General features: G+C 40.2%; 4 protein-coding genes across 13 annotated transcripts; 3 read left to right on the top strand and 1 right to left on the bottom strand.

Moving 5' to 3' along the window:
• Positions 1-72: 72 nt before the first annotated feature.
• On the top strand, positions 73-9,819 carry LOC144073224 (C-Jun-amino-terminal kinase-interacting protein 3). Its single transcript, XM_077598890.1, has 28 exons — positions 73-216; positions 1,198-1,444; positions 1,518-1,712; positions 2,001-2,121; positions 2,196-2,266; positions 2,353-2,417; positions 2,962-3,028; positions 3,111-3,271; positions 3,346-3,602; positions 4,054-4,111; positions 4,193-4,345; positions 4,442-4,484; positions 5,234-5,361; positions 5,471-5,524; positions 5,599-5,724; positions 5,815-5,947; positions 6,011-6,097; positions 6,685-6,732; positions 6,800-6,941; positions 7,084-7,126; positions 7,258-7,338; positions 7,432-7,499; positions 8,078-8,226; positions 8,303-8,474; positions 8,538-8,651; positions 8,734-8,832; positions 9,290-9,379; positions 9,443-9,819. The coding sequence occupies exons 2-28, from the start codon at positions 1,346-1,348 to the stop codon at positions 9,529-9,531; spliced, it is 2,913 nt and encodes a 970-aa protein (XP_077455016.1). The 5' UTR covers positions 73-216; positions 1,198-1,345; the 3' UTR covers positions 9,532-9,819.
• A 43-nt stretch (positions 9,820-9,862) lies between these two features.
• LOC144073226 (transmembrane protein 238-like) lies at positions 9,863-10,968 on the bottom strand. 2 transcript variants are annotated; one of them, XM_077598892.1, is made up of 2 exons: positions 10,810-10,968; positions 9,863-10,281 (listed from the first exon to the last, which is right to left on the bottom strand). In XM_077598892.1, the coding sequence occupies exon 2, from the start codon at positions 10,277-10,279 to the stop codon at positions 9,950-9,952; it is 330 nt and encodes a 109-aa protein (XP_077455018.1). In that variant the 5' UTR covers positions 10,280-10,281; positions 10,810-10,968; the 3' UTR covers positions 9,863-9,949. The 2 variants fall into 2 exon arrangements, with proteins under 2 accessions (XP_077455018.1, XP_077455019.1); XM_077598893.1 differs by lacking the exon at positions 10,810-10,968 and adding an exon at positions 10,711-10,787.
• A 173-nt stretch (positions 10,969-11,141) lies between these two features.
• ccdc106a (coiled-coil domain containing 106a) lies at positions 11,142-14,152 on the top strand. Its single transcript, XM_077598891.1, has 8 exons — positions 11,142-11,271; positions 11,727-11,805; positions 11,879-11,977; positions 12,061-12,261; positions 12,470-12,526; positions 12,833-13,093; positions 13,163-13,330; positions 13,397-14,152. Exons 2-8 carry the CDS (start codon positions 11,733-11,735, stop codon positions 13,711-13,713), a joined length of 1,176 nt encoding a protein of 391 aa, XP_077455017.1. The 5' UTR covers positions 11,142-11,271; positions 11,727-11,732; the 3' UTR covers positions 13,714-14,152.
• A 701-nt stretch (positions 14,153-14,853) lies between these two features.
• On the top strand, positions 14,854-21,843 carry u2af2a (U2 small nuclear RNA auxiliary factor 2a). 9 transcript variants are annotated; one of them, XM_077598701.1, is made up of 12 exons: positions 14,854-15,417; positions 16,323-16,464; positions 17,238-17,273; positions 17,488-17,594; positions 18,055-18,206; positions 18,290-18,406; positions 18,489-18,645; positions 18,753-18,832; positions 18,973-19,095; positions 19,164-19,250; positions 19,458-19,706; positions 20,688-21,843. In XM_077598701.1, exons 1-12 carry the CDS (start codon positions 15,369-15,371, stop codon positions 20,820-20,822), a joined length of 1,434 nt encoding a protein of 477 aa, XP_077454827.1. In that variant the 5' UTR covers positions 14,854-15,368; the 3' UTR covers positions 20,823-21,843. The 9 variants fall into 9 exon arrangements, with proteins under 9 accessions (XP_077454827.1, XP_077454824.1, XP_077454828.1 ...); XM_077598698.1 differs by having other exon boundaries at positions 18,735-18,832; XM_077598702.1 differs by having other exon boundaries at positions 14,854-15,420; positions 16,317-16,464; positions 18,489-18,627.
• Positions 21,844-23,344: the final 1,501 nt, after the last annotated feature.

Raw genomic sequence — 23,344 nt, 5'->3', positions numbered from 1 at the left:
TGTTCACTCCTATTGGTCGCCGCTCAGAAATACTCTAATCTGATTGGTGCATATGGGTAACATGACAGGCGTCAAACACAAGCCACCCCCTTTCTCCAAACTGCCTATGTACGGCGTAATTGACACTTCCCCCCCACCATCAACGAATAAACGAGCGAAAGTTGCCAGTCTTTTGAAGAAGTGTAATAAAAGACCACCGGGGGTCCGACGTTTAAGGTGAGTGGGGTGAAAAACAACGTCTAATACACGGGGTTGCCTTCTCAGGTGTCTCCTGTCAGTCACGTTGTTTCTTCATAATGTCTTGTTTAAAAGTAGAACCTTTAGCTTTTGAGTGCTAGCCTGAAATGTACAGTTTCCGTGAGTGTTGACGTTGCAAATTCAGTGCAGTCATTTACATCTTTACTATACTTCCACATATGCGTTGGAGGAATTGTTAAATACGCACATGCTGCATTGTAAATTACAAATGCAGTTTTAATTTTTAACAGAACACGAGTTTCTTGTCGTAATTGCCCAAAAAAAGGCTGAGGTCAAATGGTGCGTCTGTGAATTACCTGCGAATGTTTAATTTACCCAATTTTCTTTGACGCACGTGAACTCATCTTTTTTGTACTGCATTTTGCATTGTGATAACTCAAATATAATGTATGTAGTATTTGAAAAGTTGTTTTGCCTGCAAAAATTGTGATAAAACAAGAATACACGGGCTATTGATGTGTATATTTTAACACGAAATATCTTTTGTACTTGGAGAAACGAGTAACCAGTCCAGCCAATTTTCTGCTTTGACTTAAAAACAACGTTTGGGTATAAGCGCTTTTAAAAGGAAGCGAATTCAAACTAACAATTTTTCAAACATCAACAATGAGTGAACAAGTCTTTCAAAAGTTTTACAAATTATAGTTTTCATATTTTTTATTTTTTTATTAACCATTATTTTTATAAATACAATTTAATATTATGTTATAATAAATATTATATTTTAAAACAAAACTAAAAATAAAAAATGCATTCTTAAGTTTCATCGCATTTAGTGACTCAGTGCCTGCCATTGACAGCAATAGCCGTCCAATTCAATTAAACTGGTAGGACTGGTGATGGTGCTACCTATCCAGTCAAATGAGTGCTGTCAACTTGATATTATTTTAATTTGAAATAACTCCTACTCATTCCCTTATCTATTTTCCTTTGTTCCAGTCTACAAGGATGCCATCCCTGTCAAGCACAAGCGGAACATGACGCTGCAGAAGATGGGTGCTGCTGCAGTTTGGCCTATTGTTCCAAAACCAGATAGATTCCATGGGGTTGTAACCTCACTCTGAGTGGGCGCTGTACTAAAAAAACGATGGAGTACAGTGAGAGAGTGTTGTGCGCAACAGGTGAACTGGAGCTGGATCCCAACATTGTCAGCGAGGAGGCGGGAAAACTGTATTCCGAACTGCAGGTAACATTTCTTGTGTGTTTTTTGTGTGTGTGCGTGTGGCAAATTCAAGCTAGTGCTTTGTCCTATTAAACAGACGGTTATCGAGGCCCATGGTGAGGGTGTGGTGGAGTCCCTGGTACCCATTTTTGTGTGGGTATTGGAAGTCCTTGCCAGCTGTAAAGCTCAGCTGAGAGAAAGAGAAGATGAGGCGGCAAGCGAGAGATCTGAACGTGAGGGCCTGCTGGAGCGATACCAGGCTGAGAAGGCGCAGAGGAAAGAATGTCAAGAGGTAATTAAAAAAAAAATGAAATATGTATTTTATTTTAAAAAATGGGGTGAGAAAATGGCATTTGATTTCAAACATTTGAACTTAATATTATAATCTTTATTTGTACTTTTTCATTAATTTTATTTAAATTTTTATCCCAAAAATATTTTTATAAAAAAATGTTCATTAAAATGTCAAAATTCACAAGTGGAAGTTGGGATCCCGCGAAGAATCCATATTTCACCATAGAAGAAGAATGGCGTGCCGAATAATATAAGTTAAAAGTTATATTATGTTTTTCTTTTTAAGAGGTTTTTGGAGCTGGATGATCAAATAGAGCAGGAAAGGAGAGCCATGAGAGGTAGGGAAAAGGAGCGAGAAAGCAGAGAGAAACGCCTGGAAAAGAAAGCCAGAGAGCAAGCGGATCAATGTGAGTACTGTGGGACCTTGACTTACGAATAATCGTTGAGTAATCGAGTAATCAGCGTTGTTTTTGTACTGCAGTGGTGGCCTTGGAAGAGCAGAAGTTGGCTTTGGGGAGAGAACTGAGTACACTGAGGCTGACACATAACAAGGTAAGATAAGGGTCAAATTGTTGTATAAATTATCCACACACATCCACTTTGTAAAATGATTTATTGTTGATCCTTCTTTCATTTAGATGGCTCACTCCTATCGAGAGCTGCTAGAAAAGAGGAAGGACTCAGAAAGAGATTCGCCCTTGAGGTTGTTATTAATCATTACTTTATTGCCGTCTTATTTATCTCCTGTTCAGCCACAAGGCGCTGCTGTTAGTCATTTAAATTACTTTAAAACAAAGTTTCCCGGAAAACTTTTTATTCACTAAAATGGCTTTGGTACTCTTTAGTAATGTCAACGTTTTCACAAAATGTGCTAAAAAGATTCAAGTTTGGTAGAAGTTTACAATCTTCTTGGTTAAGCAGTGCGGAAAATGAACGAATAGTAAATAATAGAAACCGACCCAGAAATTCAGAAAACAATTCCCAAGGTAGCATATGTGTTTTCCTTTTTTTCCTTGCCAAATCGTACAAAAGTACAATGGAGAAAAATTGGCCGAATAGGCATCTGTTAATAGTATATCTATTTTCCAGATAACTGTAGCCTAAAAACAAAACAGGCTGTTGGTGGAAGGATTGAAAGAAAAGGAAAAAAAAATTAAAAAGTGCAATTTATAGTCCGGACAATATGGTAGTCATAATCTTTAAAAAAATGTTACAATGGATAAATCTTAACTATTCAACATATTCAGGAATCCCTCACAGAGCAAAAATGCTGAAGTCCCCCCCAAAGATGTCTTGTCCGATACAAATGCTCAGGTAAATCTTAATCGGCGTTTTCATTCTCATAATAAAATTCAACCTCCATTAATGGATGTGGCATCTTACTTGCTTTAAACAGAGCCTCCACTCCGACTCTGGTGCTCTCCCTTTGGAAGACGTAAAAGCCAAAGAAGACAAGGTGATGGATATTATCAAAGCTGCCTCGGATCAGTTTGTCAACGACATCATCAGCTCCACTCCTGAACTGAGAGATTTCCACAGCTCTTGGGACGATGCGAGGTAATTTATTTGAAAGTGGTAGGAGCTACAATTTGTATAAATGGTGTCAGCTAACCTCCGGTTGACATGGTTAGCACCCCAGCAAGACCAAGCACAGAAACATCCGAGACCAACTTGGAGGACGAGCTCAAAAAAGACGAGGTGGAAGAAGAAAACGGAGGCGGGCCGCAAGAGCCGTCCAAGGAGAAGGAAGCCAACGAGCACGATGATGAAGACCTGGAAGAAGACGGCATGGAATGGGAGCTACGCAACACAGACTCTGTTTTCTCCGAGCTGTCGGAACTGAGTCAGGATTTTGTGGAGAGTGTCGACCAAGGGGCTAGCGTCAGAGGTAATTACTAAAACCTCCACACCAGGTGTTAAACTCCTCTTTGTCACGTGCCATGTCGCTAATGGTTTCCCTCGGAAGTCTGCTAACCAATTTGATGGCCTCATGCTATTACAAACACAACAAATTAAATCATACAAGGCCTCCACACTAAGATATTTTTAATGGGGGTGTAAAGTATAAAACAAAAAAAATGAAGGGTAGCAATGTTAAGACCTTTTTATTAAAATGTAGTATTTTTTTTATTGTCCCAATAAGTAGCTTTGAAATAAAAAAATGAACATTAGGTTCTACTACTGTTCCATTTTAAAAGTGGGATTGGTAAATCAAATGCATTCAAAATAGCGAGAAACATGAAAATTAAATTTTGCAGGCCTCATAAAATTGTGTGGCCTTCAGGCCTTGAATTTGATAGCTTACCCTGCCAACTTTTCTTCAATTCTTCTCTTTTTAGGCAGCGCTGACCAGTTTGAGCAGATTCTTGCTGAGTATGAGGAATTGAAAAACACCCAGTGAGTCCTGCGTGGCATTTAATCTGACTATGAGAGACTATTGTGAAATTTTCCCCCTTTTTTTGCTTTTTTTTTTTCTAGTGAAATGGTGGAGGCTGCCCGCAAGGCACTGATCTCTCGGGTCATGGAGCTGACGGATGACCGCTCTACTCTAAAACTGGAAGTGGCTTCCCTTCGGGAAACAGTGTCGCGCGTCGACTGCAGGATAAAGGAGCGAGAGGAGGAAATCAGGAGGTAAAAGGTGTCTGTTTGGGGTGGGGTTTAGTGGATGATTCAAATTTTAGCTGGTGATTCATGTTGTACCGATGTGGACATTTTTTTTTTTTTTAGACTTCGAGAAAAACTGGAGAAACATCAATCGCCAGATTCTTCTGTAAGAACAGATTTCTGTTTTGTAAAATAGTGATTGCCCCGGTGAAATGTCATTTAACTTATACTTTAGTTAATCCAATGATACAACAGTAACTAATATTGCCAATAGTTTTCACAAAAAAAAGTATAGGTTGAATAGTTGAAATTTTAAGTTAACCAATTTCACTTGATTTTTAAAGTTAGAAAATCTCCCCCAAAATGTAATCAGTTAAAACTTTTGAACTGGGTTTCAATTGAGTATTTTCCAACTTAACATTTGAAAATAAACTTGCATTCAGTAGTTTGAATTCAAGTTTAAGTAAAGTGGACTTCACTTTAAGTAAATAGACAGCGCAGACAACTGAGCTAAGAATTTTAGTTCTTCTACTTAAAATCTTAGCGCACCAATAGGAAGCTTCACTTTTTACCGTGCAAAAAGTGTACAGTAATCCCTCGAATATTGCGCTTTCACTACATTGTGGATTTTTTTCTGGGGGGAAAAGCAGATTTAAAAAGTAATTTAAATAAAAAAAAACACTTTTTTTAAAGTTCATAAAAATGTGAAAATCCACGCTAAAACGGAAGCCACTCCCGTCTTCTGCTTGCTACTAGGACTCAGCACTGAAGAAAAAAAACATAGTTATAATAGGGGTGAACCTACTTTGCGGTTTTTCGTTAAACGCGGCCATTAAACGCTACATTAATCGCGATATTCGAGGGATTACTGTATGTCCCTGTTAACCATTTAACAGCATTAATCTTTCCGTTCAGGCCTCATTATCTACATCCATGCGGCACTTCACTCGCTCAGAAATGGCTCGCGTGGTCATGGAGAAGAACCAGTACAAACAGCGGCTATTTGAACTGCAGGAGGCAATGACGCAAAGTCAAACACTCAGGTACGGAGTGTTTTTTCTGCAAGTTTTTATCTAAATTCACCATTTTACAGAGCATGACTCAGTATCTCCCCACCAATTGACTCTGCGTGTCCCCTTCTTCACATGTAAGGGCAACAAAAGAAGAAAGGCTCTCCGAAGAGAGACGTTCAAGCGTTTGGGCTAAGTAAGTTCTTCGAAATAGATCACTTCCTGACAGAAAGCAGATTTAACTTCAATGTCCTTTTTTCCCTCATTAAGGTTTAATCGTTTTTTTGGCCTGAGCAAACAACCGTTAATTCTACCACGTACAACTTTACCATCAGTCCATCTTCCTCCTGTGCCGCTATCTCAACAGAGACAGGAAGTCAGTTGCAGCCAGGCAGAGTAAGTGTGTGGCCAATGCCACTGACTGCGATGGACGTTCAATCCATGAAGTGATGGAAAAACGTTGCTGCTCTCACGCACTCTTTCCAGATTATCTGCCGCTGCAGTTGTATCGCCGCGTGCCAGAAGGAGAGAAATCTACAGAGAAATTCGCTCTCACGTTTGGGGAACACTAGGAAAGCGACAGCTGCACGGCTGGAGTGTGCCACTGGCTAACACTCAGGTATTGGGGAAATACTTTTCAAAGTGGGAAATAGTAATAGAGTAAAAATGTACTTCTCTGTAGGAATCTCAGGAATCTGTCCAAGAGCCCAAAGATGTTCCGGTCTTAATGCAACTTAGACTTCTGGACCAAAGAGACTCCACTGCAAAGGTGATGGCTACAGTACTCTTAGTGAACCCTGAAAAAAAAATCTTTAACCCAGGTGGTGTCAAACCTACGGCCCGTGGGACAGAAGCGGCTCAAATCTGGCCACTAGAGTTTTTCTTCCTGTCAAGCACTCTGTATCTTATTCATACGTACATCTTTAACCCTAGAATGGTAACCCTCTATTTCAGGGGTTACCTTTCACGCTTCAGAAATAGATGGTTACCATGGTTACCAGGGAAAAAATGGATCCTAAGCAAGACGGTGCAATGAAGGGTACCCATTTATCCCCCCGATAACCATGGTAATCATGGTAACCCTCTATTTCAGAAGCGTGAAAGGTAACCCCTGAAATACTAGAGGGTTACCATTCTAGGGTTAAGTGATCTTTAAGCAATCCAAAATGACAAATAAGTGACACAAATTTCACTCATTGACTGCCATTGCCAACAATAGATGTCCAATTCATTTAAATTGTCTTTGGATGCTAATTTTGCCATAAGTTCCTTGGCCAAAAATAAACTGGCCCGCGAACCAAACTGAGTTTGACATCCATCTGTGCCTTAACCTAAAAGCGTCTCCTTTTTTTTTAGCTGAATTGCGCCGTGGCAGTCCCACCTGATATCTCAGGAGATGCAACCGTAAGCTCATCACGCACACCGATTCAGCTTCTCCTCCTTTAATAACATCTTTTCCAAACTGCATCAGTGCTCCGTGTGGGTCGTTTCTGGCCCCGCCTCCAACAGCGGCGTCTCAGTGATTGACCCCGCTCGATCCAACACCGTCCTGGATCAGTTCAGCCTCCCCCCCACTGCTCCCGCCCTCTGCATCTGTGCCGTGCCTCCTGTCGGTCAGTGCCCGCACCCTTCACGAACACTCCCTCCGTTACTTTTGTGTCTTTTCCCGCCCTTTCCAACATTTTACTGGAAACTGATTAGCGCCGCTTTGGCTGGATTTTTTTTTCTCACGTGTTCCTGTTTTTGTTATGTCAGGGGACTCTCCAGGAACTGTCTGGATTGGCACTCAGGAAGGAAGGTAAATGTATGCTGAACAAGCAATTCTCTTCACGCTTTCATTTAGAATGAGCACGCCCACTTTGAGCTTTTGAATAACTGCACATTAAATTTCCCAATGGTCACTTAAAATGTGATTATTCTGTCTTCCAGTATAGTGATACACTCTGCCTCAGGAGACAGAGGGTACTGTTTGCACTCAGTTTCCCTCTCGGAAAGCGTTCATTCACTAAAGTGAGTGCAAGTTTATAGATGTATTTTTTGAAAGTAAGTTCTTATTGTATGAATTATAGGAAAATGTTCCTCTCAAATGTTGTCATTGGACAGATACACCCAAGGTCACGTGATAGCTGGTTTAGGCGATGGAACTTTGGCTTTCTTTTCCAGTACTTCAGGTAAAATATCTAAGCAAATGGAGATTTTCTTCATATCTTTTCCGAATTGGAGAAATTGGAGGCTTCAGTTCTCTGGTTTTATGGTACATATCAATAATAAGTAATAAACTATTAAGAGCTTGATTAGCTCAGCAGACAGAACAATCAGTGGTAAAATTCTTATAATCAGATTTAGTTGTTATTTACTGCATATGCATATATTTTATTGAAATACAAAAAAAATCTAAGCTTAGTCGGTAAACTATATATAAAAACTATTTTAAAGCATTCTTTTCTGTTAGTAGTTGCAGTAAATATACAGAGAAACTGCAGTTTTCGTATTTTGCATATTCATTACCGTATTTTCACGATTATAAGGCGCACCCTCAATGAATGACACATTTTAATGTTTTTTCAATATATAAGGCGCACTGGATTATAAAACCCCCTGTCTATTTTGGAGAAAATGTAAGACTTAAGTGCGCCTTATAGTCGTGAAAATACGGTAATTACATTTTGAAGGGTGGTGTAGAATATCATCAAAATCTGCAATACAATACCTCCATTATATTTACTCAGTCATATTCTGTGATTTACAGGTGGCTGGAACCTGCACTCACATTCATTGATGCCACTGGGATCAAACCCTGTACAGCCTATTCGTTGTTGCCTTGCTAAAGGAGGGCGCATGTGGGTTGGATATTGGAACAGAGTTCATGTGATCGACATAAACAGAAGGAAAGTGGAGGTAACTAGACAGAATGAATGTTTGTTTCATTTCTGGCATCAAAATCATTCAAATATTTTGTTGTTGTTGTTTGCAGCATGTTTTTCCAGTCTCGGAGCGCAGCGAGCAGCAGGTTCGTTTCCTCTGCGCTGGAGGAAGTGGCGTCTGGACGTCCTGCAGACTCGACTCCATTCTCAGGCTTTTTGACTGGGCAACAGGACGCCTGCTACAGGAAGTGGATTTTGCTGCTCTGGTTAACAAATCTTTAGGTGTGTGTAAAAAAGAACATGTATTGTAAGGGTACCACTGTAATTCTCCATCTACAACTCCAGGCCCAGCTTTCCTGACACTCTCGCCTCTTCAGATCACCTCGCTAGCTGTCATCTCTAGCCGACTATGGGTGGGCATGGCAGGCGGGGCGATCATCTCCATCCCTGTGTCCATCAGTAAGTGTCCTGATGTAATAATAATTGATGGTTTCATTCACTTTGTACGACCCCTATTGAGTGATGAGTTTATCATCCACAGCGTCTGAAGCCATTTCCATCCCATATTGTTCTCCCGCAAGTGCCCAGCTGTGTTACCATGGACACCGACAAGCTGTCCGCTTTATCATTGCTGCACCAGGTAATGATTGCTTTAACCCTTTCAGGTACAGTGCTCACTGCAGTTCAAAAGTTGACACTCAAGACCTTTAACCATATATAGAGCAAGTGTCTACTTTTAGGAAATAAAAAACTTAAATATCAGGAATGATTATATATTTTTAAACACACTTAATCAATATTGTATTTCTTATATTATTTTTTATAATTCTAAATCCATTTAGGAATTGATAGAATATCACTTAAAGCTAAATTTATCTAGTTGATCTATTTAGATAAATTAGCAAATTTAAAGCATTTTATTTCATTCAGAAATAAAATGAAAAATCATAATTAGTGCATGAAAGTGTTAATGCCATATATGTTTTGTGTTTATGTGCTGCAGTCATGTGCTGTGTATTGTTCATGTAATTTTAATTGCTTTTACGGTATAACTGATGTAATAGATTAGCACTTTTAAGTGATTTTTTTTTTCTCAGGATGTTTGATGGCAACCGCCAGCAAAGAGAAGTTTACAAGCTCTCAGCTTATCCTTAGTGGAGGGGAGGGATACATCAACTTTCGCATCGGTGGGTCAAAAGAAAATATCACACTTGTAACTTTTCATGACTGTTTTTTTCTTCCGCCTTAAGGAGACGACGAGGGCGACGGATCATTGGAGTTGAGCCAGGCAACGCCCCAGCGATTCGAACGCAGTCATATGATCATTTGGCAGAATTAAGCCACGCCTTAATTCTTATATACACTTTATTGGACATAAGTGTATGCATTTTTCTTTGAAATACATTGGTAATGAGCTGAACACTAGTACAGCCTAAGTGCACACCGTATCTATTTATTCCTATGGTCTTCTTTCTCTTTATGGGGGTCTGATTTTTAAAAAATATATATTTTAATGTCATCTCTCAAGCCAAAGATGCAGTATTTAAATACAGTTTTGCATATGGTTTGAACTAATGTGTATTTGGAATCATTCTTGTACATATAAAAAAACCCATTAATTTCTCAACTTCGCTTCTGATGTGTTGTACTATGTTGAAGAAGACTCCGGATATTATACAATCCTTTATGTATTTCTCTTCTGTGCATTGAATACAATAGTTTGTCCTTGTACATAATAACGCTCCTTTCACTTCAGTTTATGTGGGACTGCTCCGAGTCCTGGGGAGTCGTATTCTTCTGCTCAAGGACCGGGCCAGGCGATCCACAGCGCCTCCCATAGCACCCCCCAACTCCTTGCGTGAGGTCAGACCCTCAATGTTGCCGCTGTACCACAAGACCCAGCCGGCCAAGGACAGAAGCACCAGCAGAGCTCCCGAGTACACCAGAAAATCTCCAAAGTCACGTCCTCGGATCTCCAGGGGTGCGAAGACGCCCAGCAGCAGGGACGTGACGCCCAGAAGGTCCATCAGCACCGCAAACACCAGGGCGAGCTTGCAGTGGGACAGGCCGTCATTCTTTGAGGTCATGGCTAAGCGTGTAGAATAGATTGAGACAGATACTTAATGCATTCATTGTGGCAAATTCAATTGACAAATACGCAAAAACGTATAAAGAAATCCTTAAAGGGCATTGAGGATGCGGAAAAAACAATACCAGAGAATTAAAATGATGTGTAATAAATAGTGTAGTATATCACTTTAGGAAGATATACAAATAAATAAATAAATGACTTGAAAATGTACTTTAAAGTTTAAAGTAAATTTTCAAGTTTTTTTTATTTGTTTGTATATCTTCCTACAGTGCAGTTATAGCCTATAATAACTAAATAATACTGTGCTTCATGAAGTGAAAAAAACTAAGCAGAATTACAAACTAAAACGTTAGAAATTAAACGTTAAAACAGTTGAACCAAATTACAAATACTGGCTCAGTGTCAAAGCGGTCAAAAGTGCCACACCTGTCGAGTTTCAGGTAACAAAAAATAATCCAGCGGACAAGTACAGATCCAAACATCCTTGTGTACAAAGTGGCGTCATTATCAACTTTTAAATCTTACCTAGAATGCGGCCAGATTTATACACGATTCCAGAACGTCCTTGCAAATAGTTTTGACGGCAGCAATGACTCCGGAGTCAACAGTAAATAGTGAAACATGACACTCGAGTCGTCACTTGCTCTACCTGTCCTGCCTGATTCACTGGTGCCAACAAAGGTGAAAACAATTTAACAAAATTATTATTAATTTAAACCTTATTTTCCAGAGCCAAAACTTGGTTTTGTTTCATTTTATGAATGTTACAGAATTATTAAATATGTTTACATTATTCTGAAAACCACTCGAAATTCACTAGAAAATCTCCACCGGAAATTACGTCATCGTTTAGACAATAATAATAGTACTACTAGTGTTATTGTTAGCTTGTTAGCTAGCGGAAGCGCTTGCGAGATGGCGACATGACAGAGTAATAACGACGTCTTATTACATGTTTGTCACAAGGTTATTACCAGCGTTGATCTGGTAAGTAACGAACCCATTTTTACACTTTTAACACTGGAATGATATAATATTTAGACAGAGTGCAACATTGGAATGAAACGAAAATGATGCTTTATGATATTTTTTTGCAGCTGGACCGTTCCTAGCCTTGCTTTGATTAGCTTGTTCGCATGTTTAATCGGGATCGTAAAAATAAACATGTATATTCATAAGGTTACAGTAAATACTTGTTTAATGTGTTATTAAAGATAGCATGTACATAAAAAACTGCAATGAGCAGACACCTCAATTGCATATATAATTGAAATTTAAAAAAAAATCTGAATTCTGTCACAATCAAACTTGAATATATTTTATTTGTAAAGGCTGAATAATGTTATTACGTGTGTGTTCAGTGTGACGAAATTTGTGTAGATTTGTGTAGCTATAAATAAATAAAATATAATAATTTAAATCAGTTAGTATCTTTTTTTAAGGTTCTGATGATGGAAAATGGAAACAGATCTGACACTGCATCCACATCCAATAACCACTCAGGATCCACACACCTACAAAGTAAGATATTTTTCTCTAAATTATCTTTTTAAAATATGTAATGTATAATGTGTTGTGTTATTTTTCTTCCAAGTTCGCAAAAATGAAGACAGTTACGAAATAACCATTCCACTGGAAGAAAGCAACTTTGAGCAGCAAGGATTTTTCAACCAAAATCCCCAAAATTTTGAAGGTAAAAGACGATTTTAAATTTGGATGTTGGATCTTTGAATTCAATTTTCCTACGTTACATTAGCTTCATCTTTTCCTTGATAGGGTCGCCACCATCTGCTGGCTCCTCTCACGTGAACAGCAACTACATGGTGACCACCAACCTTCGGACGCAGCTGCAGATTTCTCTGGAGAAAAACTCGTGGCTTCAGAAACGCATTGAGGACTTGGAAGAGGAACGGGACTTCCTTCGGTGCCAGCTCGACTCTTTTATTACGTCCACAAAAATCCAGCGACAAAATCAAGGCAAGTACAGTAATGCCGATGAACATTATAAGGTTGAATGATATGGACTAAAAATAAATCAGTTTTTTTAATAATACTGTTCCCAATTCAAATCAACTGTTTTTTTCTTTTCTTTATTTGTTATTTTCTGTTTACAAAGCACATTTATTGCTGAACCAGACTAGTGGTCCAGTCCGACAGTTTAATTTGTATAATTTTGCATTTGCAGGTTATGAGTCAAGACGGTTCAACTGGAGGGAAAGACGAGACGATGGACATCCTGCTGGTTAGTGTGAGCACATGGAAATTATTTACTATTTTGCTGTAATTTTAACTCAGCAGTTGAAATGGACATAAGTGTATACTAGGATTATAAATCACCTATTTTATGACAATACAGTATTGATTTTTTGGCCATCAATATAAGGCGAAATTTCTACAAAGAAATTCTTGCAGTTTTTATCTTTTCTTTGCCAAAATATTTCAAACTTTTGAATGAAAACAATTCTATTTTAATGAAATGACAATCCTAAAGATGCTTCTTGACTTCTTGGATCTTACTACAATATTGACTGGTGTCTTATTCTCGTAGGGCAACAAAAGACAGACTCGCAACGCTTGCCCTCTCACCAAATGATCCAACAAAGGCCCCCTATGACTTCAGCGGCTCCCTCCCAAAACCACATGTCCAATCCCATAAGCAACCAGATGGCCTCCATGAATTCTCTGTTTACTTCGGCACGATCCGCAGCTCTCCTGCACGGCCTCGGCGCTGCCAGTAATTCTGCTGGTAGCACCGCCGCTAACAGCGCTTCAAGACTGCTAATGAATGAACATCGAAACTTAAATCCAGGTGGTTAAAAATATAACAAGATAACTCGCCCCCAGATTAACAACAATATGACTTTCGTTCTTTCATCAGATTCTCTTCCACTCCTGCGGGAAGAGGACGAATATTTGGACAATGATGGCTACCTCGAAGAGGAAGAAATGATATCTGGAGAGGGTGCCATGCAAGATTCCATTAACAGCAACAAAGTATTATTCAAGAGAAAGCGGGTTTTCAGAGGGATCAGAGAGAGGCAAAGAGGTAAGAAATGACAATTTACGACAAAATTGTTTTTGATAAAGTCTATTTTCATGTTCCACACCTCAGTAAAAGACCCCGCCGGGGTGCTTTTCCGCTACAAGAAAATTCTCCTCACATACCAACGGCTGAAAAACATGTCCAAGGCATTTCAAATCCACGGCGTGGATCGCAACACGGTGGCTTCCACCACGCCCATCGCCGAGCTACTGCTGGTGGCTCCCGAGAAGGTGGCGGTGGTTGGAGAGTTTGACCCGGCCAAGGAGAAACTGCTAGACTACGCTCGCCGGTGCTACATGGCGTTGGATGAGGAGACCGTGAACAGGGTGCAAGCTCTGAAGAAGAACAACTTACTTCTGCCAATCGCCTACAGGTTCAGACACTGAACTAAAGTAGATTGATAAAGTCTACAGGTACAGAATAATATTTTATTCTCTTTTTTTCACTCATTTAATCCAGAAACACTCATCAAAACAGACATCCTCATTAAGATTTTTTTTTTGTGAATAAGCCCAAAGGTTTTTTTTTTCTAAAGGCTTACTTTTTGAAAATTCAATGTGAATTTTAGTGCCATCTTCAGTATTCATATTATGATAGCTGCATTTACATCACATGGTAAATATAATCACTTTGCAGTATTATTGTAATGTTTGGATACAATCGGCAATAATATATTTATATCTGCACTGCAGTTTTGTAAAGATATTATTTAATTGTAAGGAATGATAATTTTATATATTGTCGCTGTGTTTTGTGTTTACTTGATGTTTTTGCCATGACTATTTAATTACATTGCCTTAATTAAAGTCGTTTCTTTGAATTGTAGTATCACTCATGATCTGTTTTCTGTAAGTGCCTTTGTTCGACAACTGATAAAAGTATTTTAGTATTCAAATTGCGACTTCTGACAACGGGGAAAATGTTTGACACAAAAAATGACCCCGCTTAAGGGCGCATTTTGAGATATCGACGAAACCGATGCATATAAACACTATAAACACAACTGCATGAGATGATGAGTATTAATGATGCCACGAGGAAGCCTATTTGAGATACTATTCACATTTTGTTAGCTAAAATAGCACTGGCATTGTTAAATTGCTGCCTGCACTAAAGACGGCCAATTACTGAAAATTCTGTTTTTTTATTCATGTTTTTCCCTAATATTAACACAACAGAAAAAAATTCAGTGAATTCCATGTTTGTTTTCCTCAGAAATCAGAATAAAGCAAGTTACACACCAACTAATGTATTAAAAGTATTCAATTATGAAACTTAGAATAAATAAAAAAAAAACAGGTCTTTCCTGTCTTATTGTTAATAAACATGGGACACAATAGCAAACAAAATCACATTGTGCATTAGAAGGCCTACATGTATATTGTGAATCAAATGGTTAACTACATCGAATATATACATGGTATAACTAATGAATAAAATAAAAGAAAGATAATAAACGTGCGTTTTTCTAATTAATTTATTTCCCCAAAATAAAATGCTATATATTTTTAGCTAGCCATTTACCGGAAGCCCGTGAGTCGACTTCCGTTGTTGAGGAGGACCAGGGAGACGGAGGGAGAAAGAAACGCGGGCGTTCTGTGTTCTTTATACTCTTCGCTGACCTCCAAACTCGATAAGGCGCGCGCGTATGGATTTTAAAGCCGATTGACTTCCCTTTTTGGATGCCTAACGAACCTCGGAGTTTGTGTTTGGCGTTCGGTAAAATAGTCCCCATTCATTCCGTTGTCTGTGCTAGCAAGCTAAGCTAAGCTGCGCCAGGCCTTTTTTTCTCCCCTTGCTGGACTTTGCGTTGCTAATGCTAGCGGGGCTAAGCCACGTTTTTTCCTCCATATCTTTACCGCTCGCTTTGTAAATAAAGATCACTTATTTTATGTGCTAATCCGAACGCAGTTATTCTCATCGGGCTTGTAAATCGAAGCTGATTTCCTTGTGCGACCTTTTTTCGGGGGGTGGGATTCGAGGTTCACTTTTTAGCTAGAGCGAATAACGCAGACGCGGAAAGCGGCCGAAAGCTTCAGAGATGTCGGATTTCGACGAATTTGAGCGGCAGCTATCCGAAAATAAGCAAGGTGAGCAGATTTTGTTTTGGAGAAGTGTTCTTCGAAAGCAATGCAATCAATCACGTAGATATGTGTTGCCGCCATGACGCTTTGCTGCTCCGGCTCGGTCTATTTACTGGAAGACATCGCTGCCGTTAGCTAAAAATGGCACCAATTGCTACGCGCTATGGGAAACTTTGCAGTTTTGCAGCTGGTCGCGTGCCTAATTCTAAATACATTTGAAGTTATGATAACAAACGAAGTATAATGTTACAGTAGTTTGGTTATCGTGTAGTCGTGTTCGTCTTTTTTCATTTCTAAACTAGTGTTGCAAAAGTCCGGAATTATGTGCAAGTGCAGGGACTTGGAAAGATAAAATTGAGGTGAAAGTGCGCAAATCTAAATTGATGGATTCATTTGATCCATTTACCTAATCTAAATGCAATAAAAATGATTCAACGTTGAGTACAAAACCAAACAGTCATTTTCAAATGAATAAGAACTAATTTATACCGTTTAAGACTTCGATTTGGTTTTAATGTTATACATAACTTAACAACACAGTCGTTAAGTAGCTAAAATTTTACTGAAATCTTGTAGCACGATGTCCTTAAATATCTTAATAATTAGAATGGGGTGGGGGGTTGATATGATGGTTGGCATGTCAAAATAAAAACATGTCCTATCAATTGTAACATACTGTAATAGTATCTCCCAAGCACAGTCATTAAGTCATGATTACAGTAAATATTTGTATGATAAACAGATTTGTATAAAACAATCAGATCTGAATGTGTCACATGACCTGGAATCATTATATGCCAGAACACTTAACATGTCATTTTTACTTCCTGTTAATGACCCGCTCATGATAAGGTCCATCATTAAGCAGGCATTAATTTTTGTATTTCCAATTACCTCTTTTGGTGCCCTAGCTGAGCGGGATAAAGAGAACCGGCACCACCGCCGCTCCGGCTCTCGCAGCCGCAGCCGAGACAGGAAAAGGAGGAGCAGAGACAGGGACAGACGTTCCCGGGATCGCCGTGGCGATAGTAAGGATCGCAGACACAGACGCAGGTGAGTTTTCCCACTCTTCATCCATGTCTGGACTTCCGAGCTGGAACATCCTTCCCAGCGCTTGAGTGCCACGCAGTATCTTTTGTTTTAAAACTAATATTTTTCTAGTCATTTTTTTAAAAAGAAAATGGGTTAAAACTCAGCGGTTGGCTCGCAACCAGATAGTCTCCAGGGTCCCCATGTCCTTAGTGAAAATAAGATGCATGAATGGATGAAAAGTACCAGAAGGGAGTCATAATTTTTTCACATGCACCAGAAACACTCAGGCAAATGATTGGCAGGAAATGAGAAGTCATTTTCCTGACCGAAACTTGAAGAATCTTACCCATGGTGTTGGACGTGACGTCTTAGAACATAATATAACTTTTACACAAATTAGAATGACAACCATAAAATGCATACAGGGGGATCAAAAGAACCAAACAAAAACCTTTGACATTTTACAACAGGGATACCTAGCTTTGCAGGTGTCCCAACTAATATGTATATGATTAGTGTCTGTTTTTGAATTTTGTCATATAAATAAAAAAAATTGGAATGAGGAATGAACTTTAGCTAAAATGCTAAAAAAATAAACAGTTTCAGCCACTTACTGAGCAGGACAAAAAAGTAGATATTTAAAACTGGACAGAGCTACAACAAGTAAATGGCATATATACAGAAAACATTGTGCTAATTCCTTCAATAAAAGACAATCAAAAAGACTATACAGTACAATACAAGTGTAAAATGTTAGCGAATGATTTTGTCAACACCCTCCAATGTCATTTCAGCTCACCACCGAGCTACCCACAGGACAAAACTGCAAGGTAATACAGCAAAACGATCGCAAAGCTGTGTTATGCCACAATCTCATGTCCTGCCTACGAAAAGGAAAAACAAGTCAAGTGTTTTCAACTTGCCATCGACGTTTCGATTATGTCGTGACACGCGTTTTAGCATGACCTTGGATTGATTTCTTTTTTTTTTTCCTCTCTGCTGAAGACTCCTACTCAGAAGGCGTGTTTTGTTTGTATCCCACAGCCGTTCTCCGCACCGTGAGAAGAAGAAGATAAAGGTGAAGAAGTACTGGGATGTCCCGCCACCCGGTTTTGAAAACATCAGCCCCATGCAGTACAAAGCCATGCAAGGTAGTGCCGTCGTGTGTCTCGTGCTGACTTTTATTTGCATTTTTTTTCTCTACCTTTGTGCATCAGAAATATAAGACTGCGTGTAAATGGGTACTCGGACGATTCGCCGAAAGACGTTTCACCGACGGATGTTTGGCCGACGGACAGTTCAGAAATATGTCCAGCGGGGGGCAGTACATGCCCTTGTTATTCCTAAATGAATGTTATCTGTAACGGGCCGTATATGGCCCGCGGGCCGAGGTTGAAAAACATGTACACACACGATCCGGGGGACGGGGCGAGCGCGCGAATCCCGTTTTGGCGAAACGTCCGTTCGGCGAACTGTCCGTCGGCCAAACGTCTTTCGGCGAATCGTCCAGTCAGGGTGTAAATGAATTCAATACAATTCTTTCTGTGGGGATACTGGTGTTTGTTGTTTTATTACAAAAAGATATGTTCTGATTTGATTTTGTGCCCCTAGCTGCCGGTCAGATCCCAGCAACAGCCCTCTTGCCCACCATGACTCCAGACGGCCTGGCCGTCACCCCCACCCCGGTGCCCGTGGTGGGGAGCCAGATGACCCGACAGGCTCGAAGGCTTTACGTGGGAAACATCCCCTTTGGGATCACTGAGGTAGCGACGCTAAAAATCGCCTAGCCGACCGCTCGAAACCGCTGGCCGTTTACCTGACGTTCCGAATGTCTCCTCATTTCCAGGAGTCAATGATGGACTTCTTTAATGCTCAGATGCGTCTGGGTGGTCTCACTCAGGCGCCGGGAAACCCGGTGCTTGCGGTGCAGATCAATCAAGATAAAAACTTTGCCTTCCTTGAGGTTTGTCTCCACTCTTCATTTCATCCCGTTCTGCGTCTTTGGAAAATAACGCCGGATTAACGTACCATTTTTTTCTTTCCAGTTTCGCTCAGTGGATGAGACAACACAGGCAATGGCTTTTGACGGAATCATCTTTCAAGGTCAAAGCCTAAAAATACGCCGTCCCCACGATTACCAGCCACTGCCGGGCATGAGCGAGAACCCCAGTGTCTATGTGCCTGGTACACAGACAATTAATGGTTTTTACTATTACTACTCCTGTTGGCATAATTCATACACCATTTGCGTAAATATGTATGGGAGTTGGCACTGTTTGCTGTCCTCAAAGGTCTTGTTGTCAACACAGGAGTGGTCTCCACAGTAGTGCCCGACTCGGCCCACAAACTCTTCATCGGCGGGCTGCCCAACTACTTAAATGACGACCAGGTTTGTGGTTGCACCGTAACTACGGGCGACCGAGCGTTTTTAGTCCCAGCGTCGACGGGTCCACTTGAAAAACCTCTCGCTCTTGGATATCGTTTTGCAATGTGTCTCCTCCAAACCCCACCCCCCACTTCCCTCACCAGGTCAAGGAGCTTTTGACGTCTTTTGGCCCTCTGAAGGCCTTCAACCTGGTCAAGGACAGTGCTACCGGCCTGTCTAAAGGATACGCTTTCTGTGAATATGTCGACGTCAACCTAAACGACCAGGTAACTTAGCCGTGAAATCCTCAGTGGGGAGGTGAAGGACACGTTTTAAAGATGTGGTTTGATTGCAGGCGATTGCCGGGCTTAACGGCATGCAACTGGGAGACAAGAAACTCCTGGTGCAGCGGGCCAGTGTGGGATCAAAGAACGCAACTCTGGTATGTGTCGACCATACTATGATCAAATAATACTCACACACACGCAGGTATGAGTCGATTGGTCAACTTAATGCAAAAATAACAGGCGATTATTAAACTATGCAAATAATTGTTTGTGGAAGACATAGTTGAAATTAACTCAAGTAGGTAGGGTGGAAGTGAATGGGTTCCCCTTCTTTTCTTCTGAACTTTGTTGTTTCCCTGCAGACCAGCATAAACCAGACCCCCGTCACGCTGCAGGTGCCCGGCCTGAACAGCACCGTCACCCAAATGGGCGGCTTGCCCACCGAGGTGCTCTGCCTGATGAACATGGTGGCACCGGAGGAGTTGCTTGACGACGAAGAGTACGAGGAGATTGTGGAAGACGTCCGGGACGAGTGTAGCAAGTACGGCCAGGTCAAGAGCATCGAGATCCCGCGGCCCGTCGATGGCCTGGAAGTGCCCGGCACTGGCAAGGTGGGTCATTCTGGCATTACAGGGGAATTTTGGCTTCAAAACTGTTGGAAAATAAGCCTTCACCTCTCTTTTTGCTACGTGGTCGTCATTCACTCATAGTCACATTGACGATGATAGCCGTCCAATCAGGTGGCTCTTTTCATCCTTCCGAGGTGAATTTAAAATGCCTCGAGTAGACGCCCAATCAGTTTGAACTAGCAGATTTGCCAGGAAACGAACAAACGTAATGTTCATTTTGTGCCATGGATGCACGTCTATTGCCGTCAATGGCAGCCATTGAGTTGACAGGTAATAAATAACACTTGATTGGATCAATGCTAAAATGTTTATGACCAATGTTCCCTCTAAGCTGCGCGCGTGTGCAATTGTGCAATACTCTCGTCTTATCTGCGCACAGCAAATCATATGGCGCGCACAAAATATTTTTTTTAATTATTTTTTTAAGCGGTGAGGCCGACGCGCGAACCCCTCATCCGCCGGGCCGCCCAGTCATAGATATCAATCATTACATTTTATTATTACAAAATCATTTGTGTAGTAGACATGCACCTGCTTATGGTAGGTGTGATACTGATGTGTGCCCATACCGAGCAATGATGATGTTGCTCACACCGGTACTCTGTGTGCTCAGGGAGTTCGTCTTTCTGCCCAGACAAACAAAAAATTAGAGGGAACGTTGTTTATGACAGTATTTGGCATAATCCCAGTAACAGATTTGCAAATCTTTGCTAAATTTATCTTTTTCTCAGGTGTAGAAGCTAGCTGTTTACCCTGTTTGGCATTTTAGGGGGTGTACTCCAAATTTAATAATATTAATTAATAATGTTTTTTTTCAGAATGTTTTTGTTGATTTTTACAACGCAAGATAATCCACAACACCAACACGGCATAAAAAAACAGTCAAAAACTGAACGATTTATATTTGTTATTTAGATGTGGTGGCAGGCCTCTGTAAAACTGCTTGTGTCCTCCCTCCTGCAGATCTTTGTGGAGTTCATGTCTGTGTTCGACTCCCAGAAAGCCATGCAGGGCTTGACCGGAAGGAAGTTTGCCAACAGAGTAGTGGTGACCAAGTACTGCGACCCAGACGCGTACCATCGCCGGGACTTCTGGTAGAGGAGGTGCGACAGAGTGGAAAAAGGGGGGGAGGGATTTGGGTGGGATTTTGGGTTGACCTCCCACTTGATCAGATTAGCCCAATGAGTGATTATAGGTTTTTTTTTTTTTTTTTGGGTGGCGATCGTTGTCTCTGATCTCCTAAAAAAAAAAGTAAAGTGGGCTCGGTCTGCGGGTGGGGGGGCTTCCTCTGTGGGAGGTTGGGGAGGGTTCTAAAGTTTTTGAGAAATGTGTGTTAAATTGGTCAGGGGTGGGATCAACATTTTTTATACTTTGCAAGCCAGAGATGTCATTTTTGGGGGGAGGGGGGGCGTAATACATCGGTGTTTGTATTTAAATGGAAGGAAGTTGTCATGACAACGGCAAGGAAAAGAAAAGAGGGTGATGAGGGCATTTTTGGTTTGCCGCCTCGTAGTTCTTATTATTATTCACTAGCTGTTAACGTCCAATTAAATTTTGCCGCCATTAGAAAGACTAGAGAAGACGATTTTTTTTTTTTTAAATTTGTTTGTTTGTTTTTGTCAGACTACTGCCCCTCGCCCCCCCTCAGGACGATCGCTAGAGAATGTGTTGTGTGAATGTCAACTCTTAACTGTTCCGATACCGCGTGTAGCTTCACTGGCTCCAGCTTGTAAACATCAATATTGTACTCGGCCTGTAGAAAAACTTGAGCTACAGTAAAGGACGTTTTCCATCCACTTTTTTTCTATTGATCCTTTCTTTGAACAGCTTTTGTTCAGGCCACACTCAAACATATTTATTGGGGGTTTAGCTTACCAAAAGCCTTAATCGGATGATTCCGTGACAATTGGACGAAGAAACGCCTCCGGCCGGCCCCTTTTTCGGACCACCGCGTCCGTACTTTCAAAGGCGTCACTCACCTGTACTTTGCCTGGCTTGGCCAATCACGACCCTTGTTAGAGTTGACCTGTCATTTTGTGCCCGTGATGGTTTTTTTTCCTGTTTCGTTTGTGCATCGTCTCACATCTTTGACAAGACCAAATAAACACATGAATAATAATTATGACTTGTGTTGTATTGGAAATGTAAAACAATCTCCACTCTAGCCATTGTGGGACGATAATAAAATCCATGTTAAAATACTATAATAATAGATTAATATATAATACTAAAACATTAGGAAAAACAGCCTCTAAATCACAAGTGTCAAAGTGGCGGCCCGGGGGCCAAATCTGGCCCGCCACATCATTTTGTGAGGCCCGGGAAAGTAAATCATGAGTGCCGACTTTCTGTTTTATGATCAAATTAAAATGACGAGTATAGATGTATATTATATTTACTGATTTTCCCCCTTTTAAATAAATAATAGAAATTATTTGAATCCATTTTTTTCTGTGTTTTTAGTTCAAAAATAATTTTGTAAAATCTAAAAATATATAAAAATATTTTCTATTTTCCACTTTAATACAGAACATAATGATTACAAGAGATTTTCCCTAACTAAGAAAAAAGCACAAACATTGTTTTAGATCTATAAAAAAATGAAAATTCAGGGCTTTTGATCCAGTTCATTTAATCCATTTATAAAAAAATATATCAAAAAATTATATCTAAAATAGTCGGGCCCACATAAAATCGAGTTGACATTAATGCGGCCTGCGAACAAACCAGAGTCTGACACCCCTGCTCTAAATTATTTTCTAGAAAAATTGGAAAAATCTTATTATGGACATCACACTGAAATATCTGTTAAACCCATAAGATGGCGCTCTTTGATTAACCCAGCTTGGCAAAAGCAAACTGAAAAGCTATTGATGACAACAATGTTCTTTTTTTAAGTTCTCCCTTTATAACCTTTTATTAAATTGACCTGTTATAACTAAAAAATAAATAAAATTTAAAAAAACCTGCTGCTATTGACACAGATAGACAGTCAATCCATTTGGGCAGCCACCTTCCACTTGAAATGAATTGGACATTTACTAGTGATAAACTCATTTAAATTGGCCACACAAGGATGAAATACATCATTTGATTGGACTTCTGTCACTGTCATTGGCAAAGAAAGTAAAAAAAAAGCGACAGAAGCCCTGCTAACATGTAACATGTCCCGATGACGTAACTTCCACTAGTGCTAATTGTTATTCCAGGGTGCTCTTCCCTCATTGATCTCCATTCAGAGCCAACATGGCAGTCCGGAGAGAGCATGCCTTTTAGGCATTTAATGATTCGGCACTCACACGTCAAAATATTTAATGCACTGTCAGGGTCATTTCTGAACATAAGTTTGTCCATCTTGGATAAAAGAATGATTACTTTTTCTTAAAATGCATTTTTGCCATCCTGTGGCATCTAAAGACAAGTTTACAGTCTTCCCTCGATTATCGCGACTTCACTTATGGTGAATTCACTTCTTTGCGATTTTTTTTCTGCTATTAATTATTTTTTTTAAATCATAAAATGTGAAAATCCCCGCTGAAACTCGCAAGCGGAAGCCACTCCCCTGTCTTCCGCACTGCAAAAAAGGTAATTGCACTTAGACTTTATCCACGGCAACGCAC

The sequence above is a fragment of the Stigmatopora argus genome, chromosome 4 (assembly GCF_051989625.1).
Source record: "Stigmatopora argus isolate UIUO_Sarg chromosome 4, RoL_Sarg_1.0, whole genome shotgun sequence".
NCBI lineage: Eukaryota > Metazoa > Chordata > Actinopteri > Syngnathiformes > Syngnathidae > Stigmatopora > Stigmatopora argus.
Note: the sequence above shows the minus strand (reverse complement) of the source record. Positions and strands in the feature narration are given on the sequence as shown.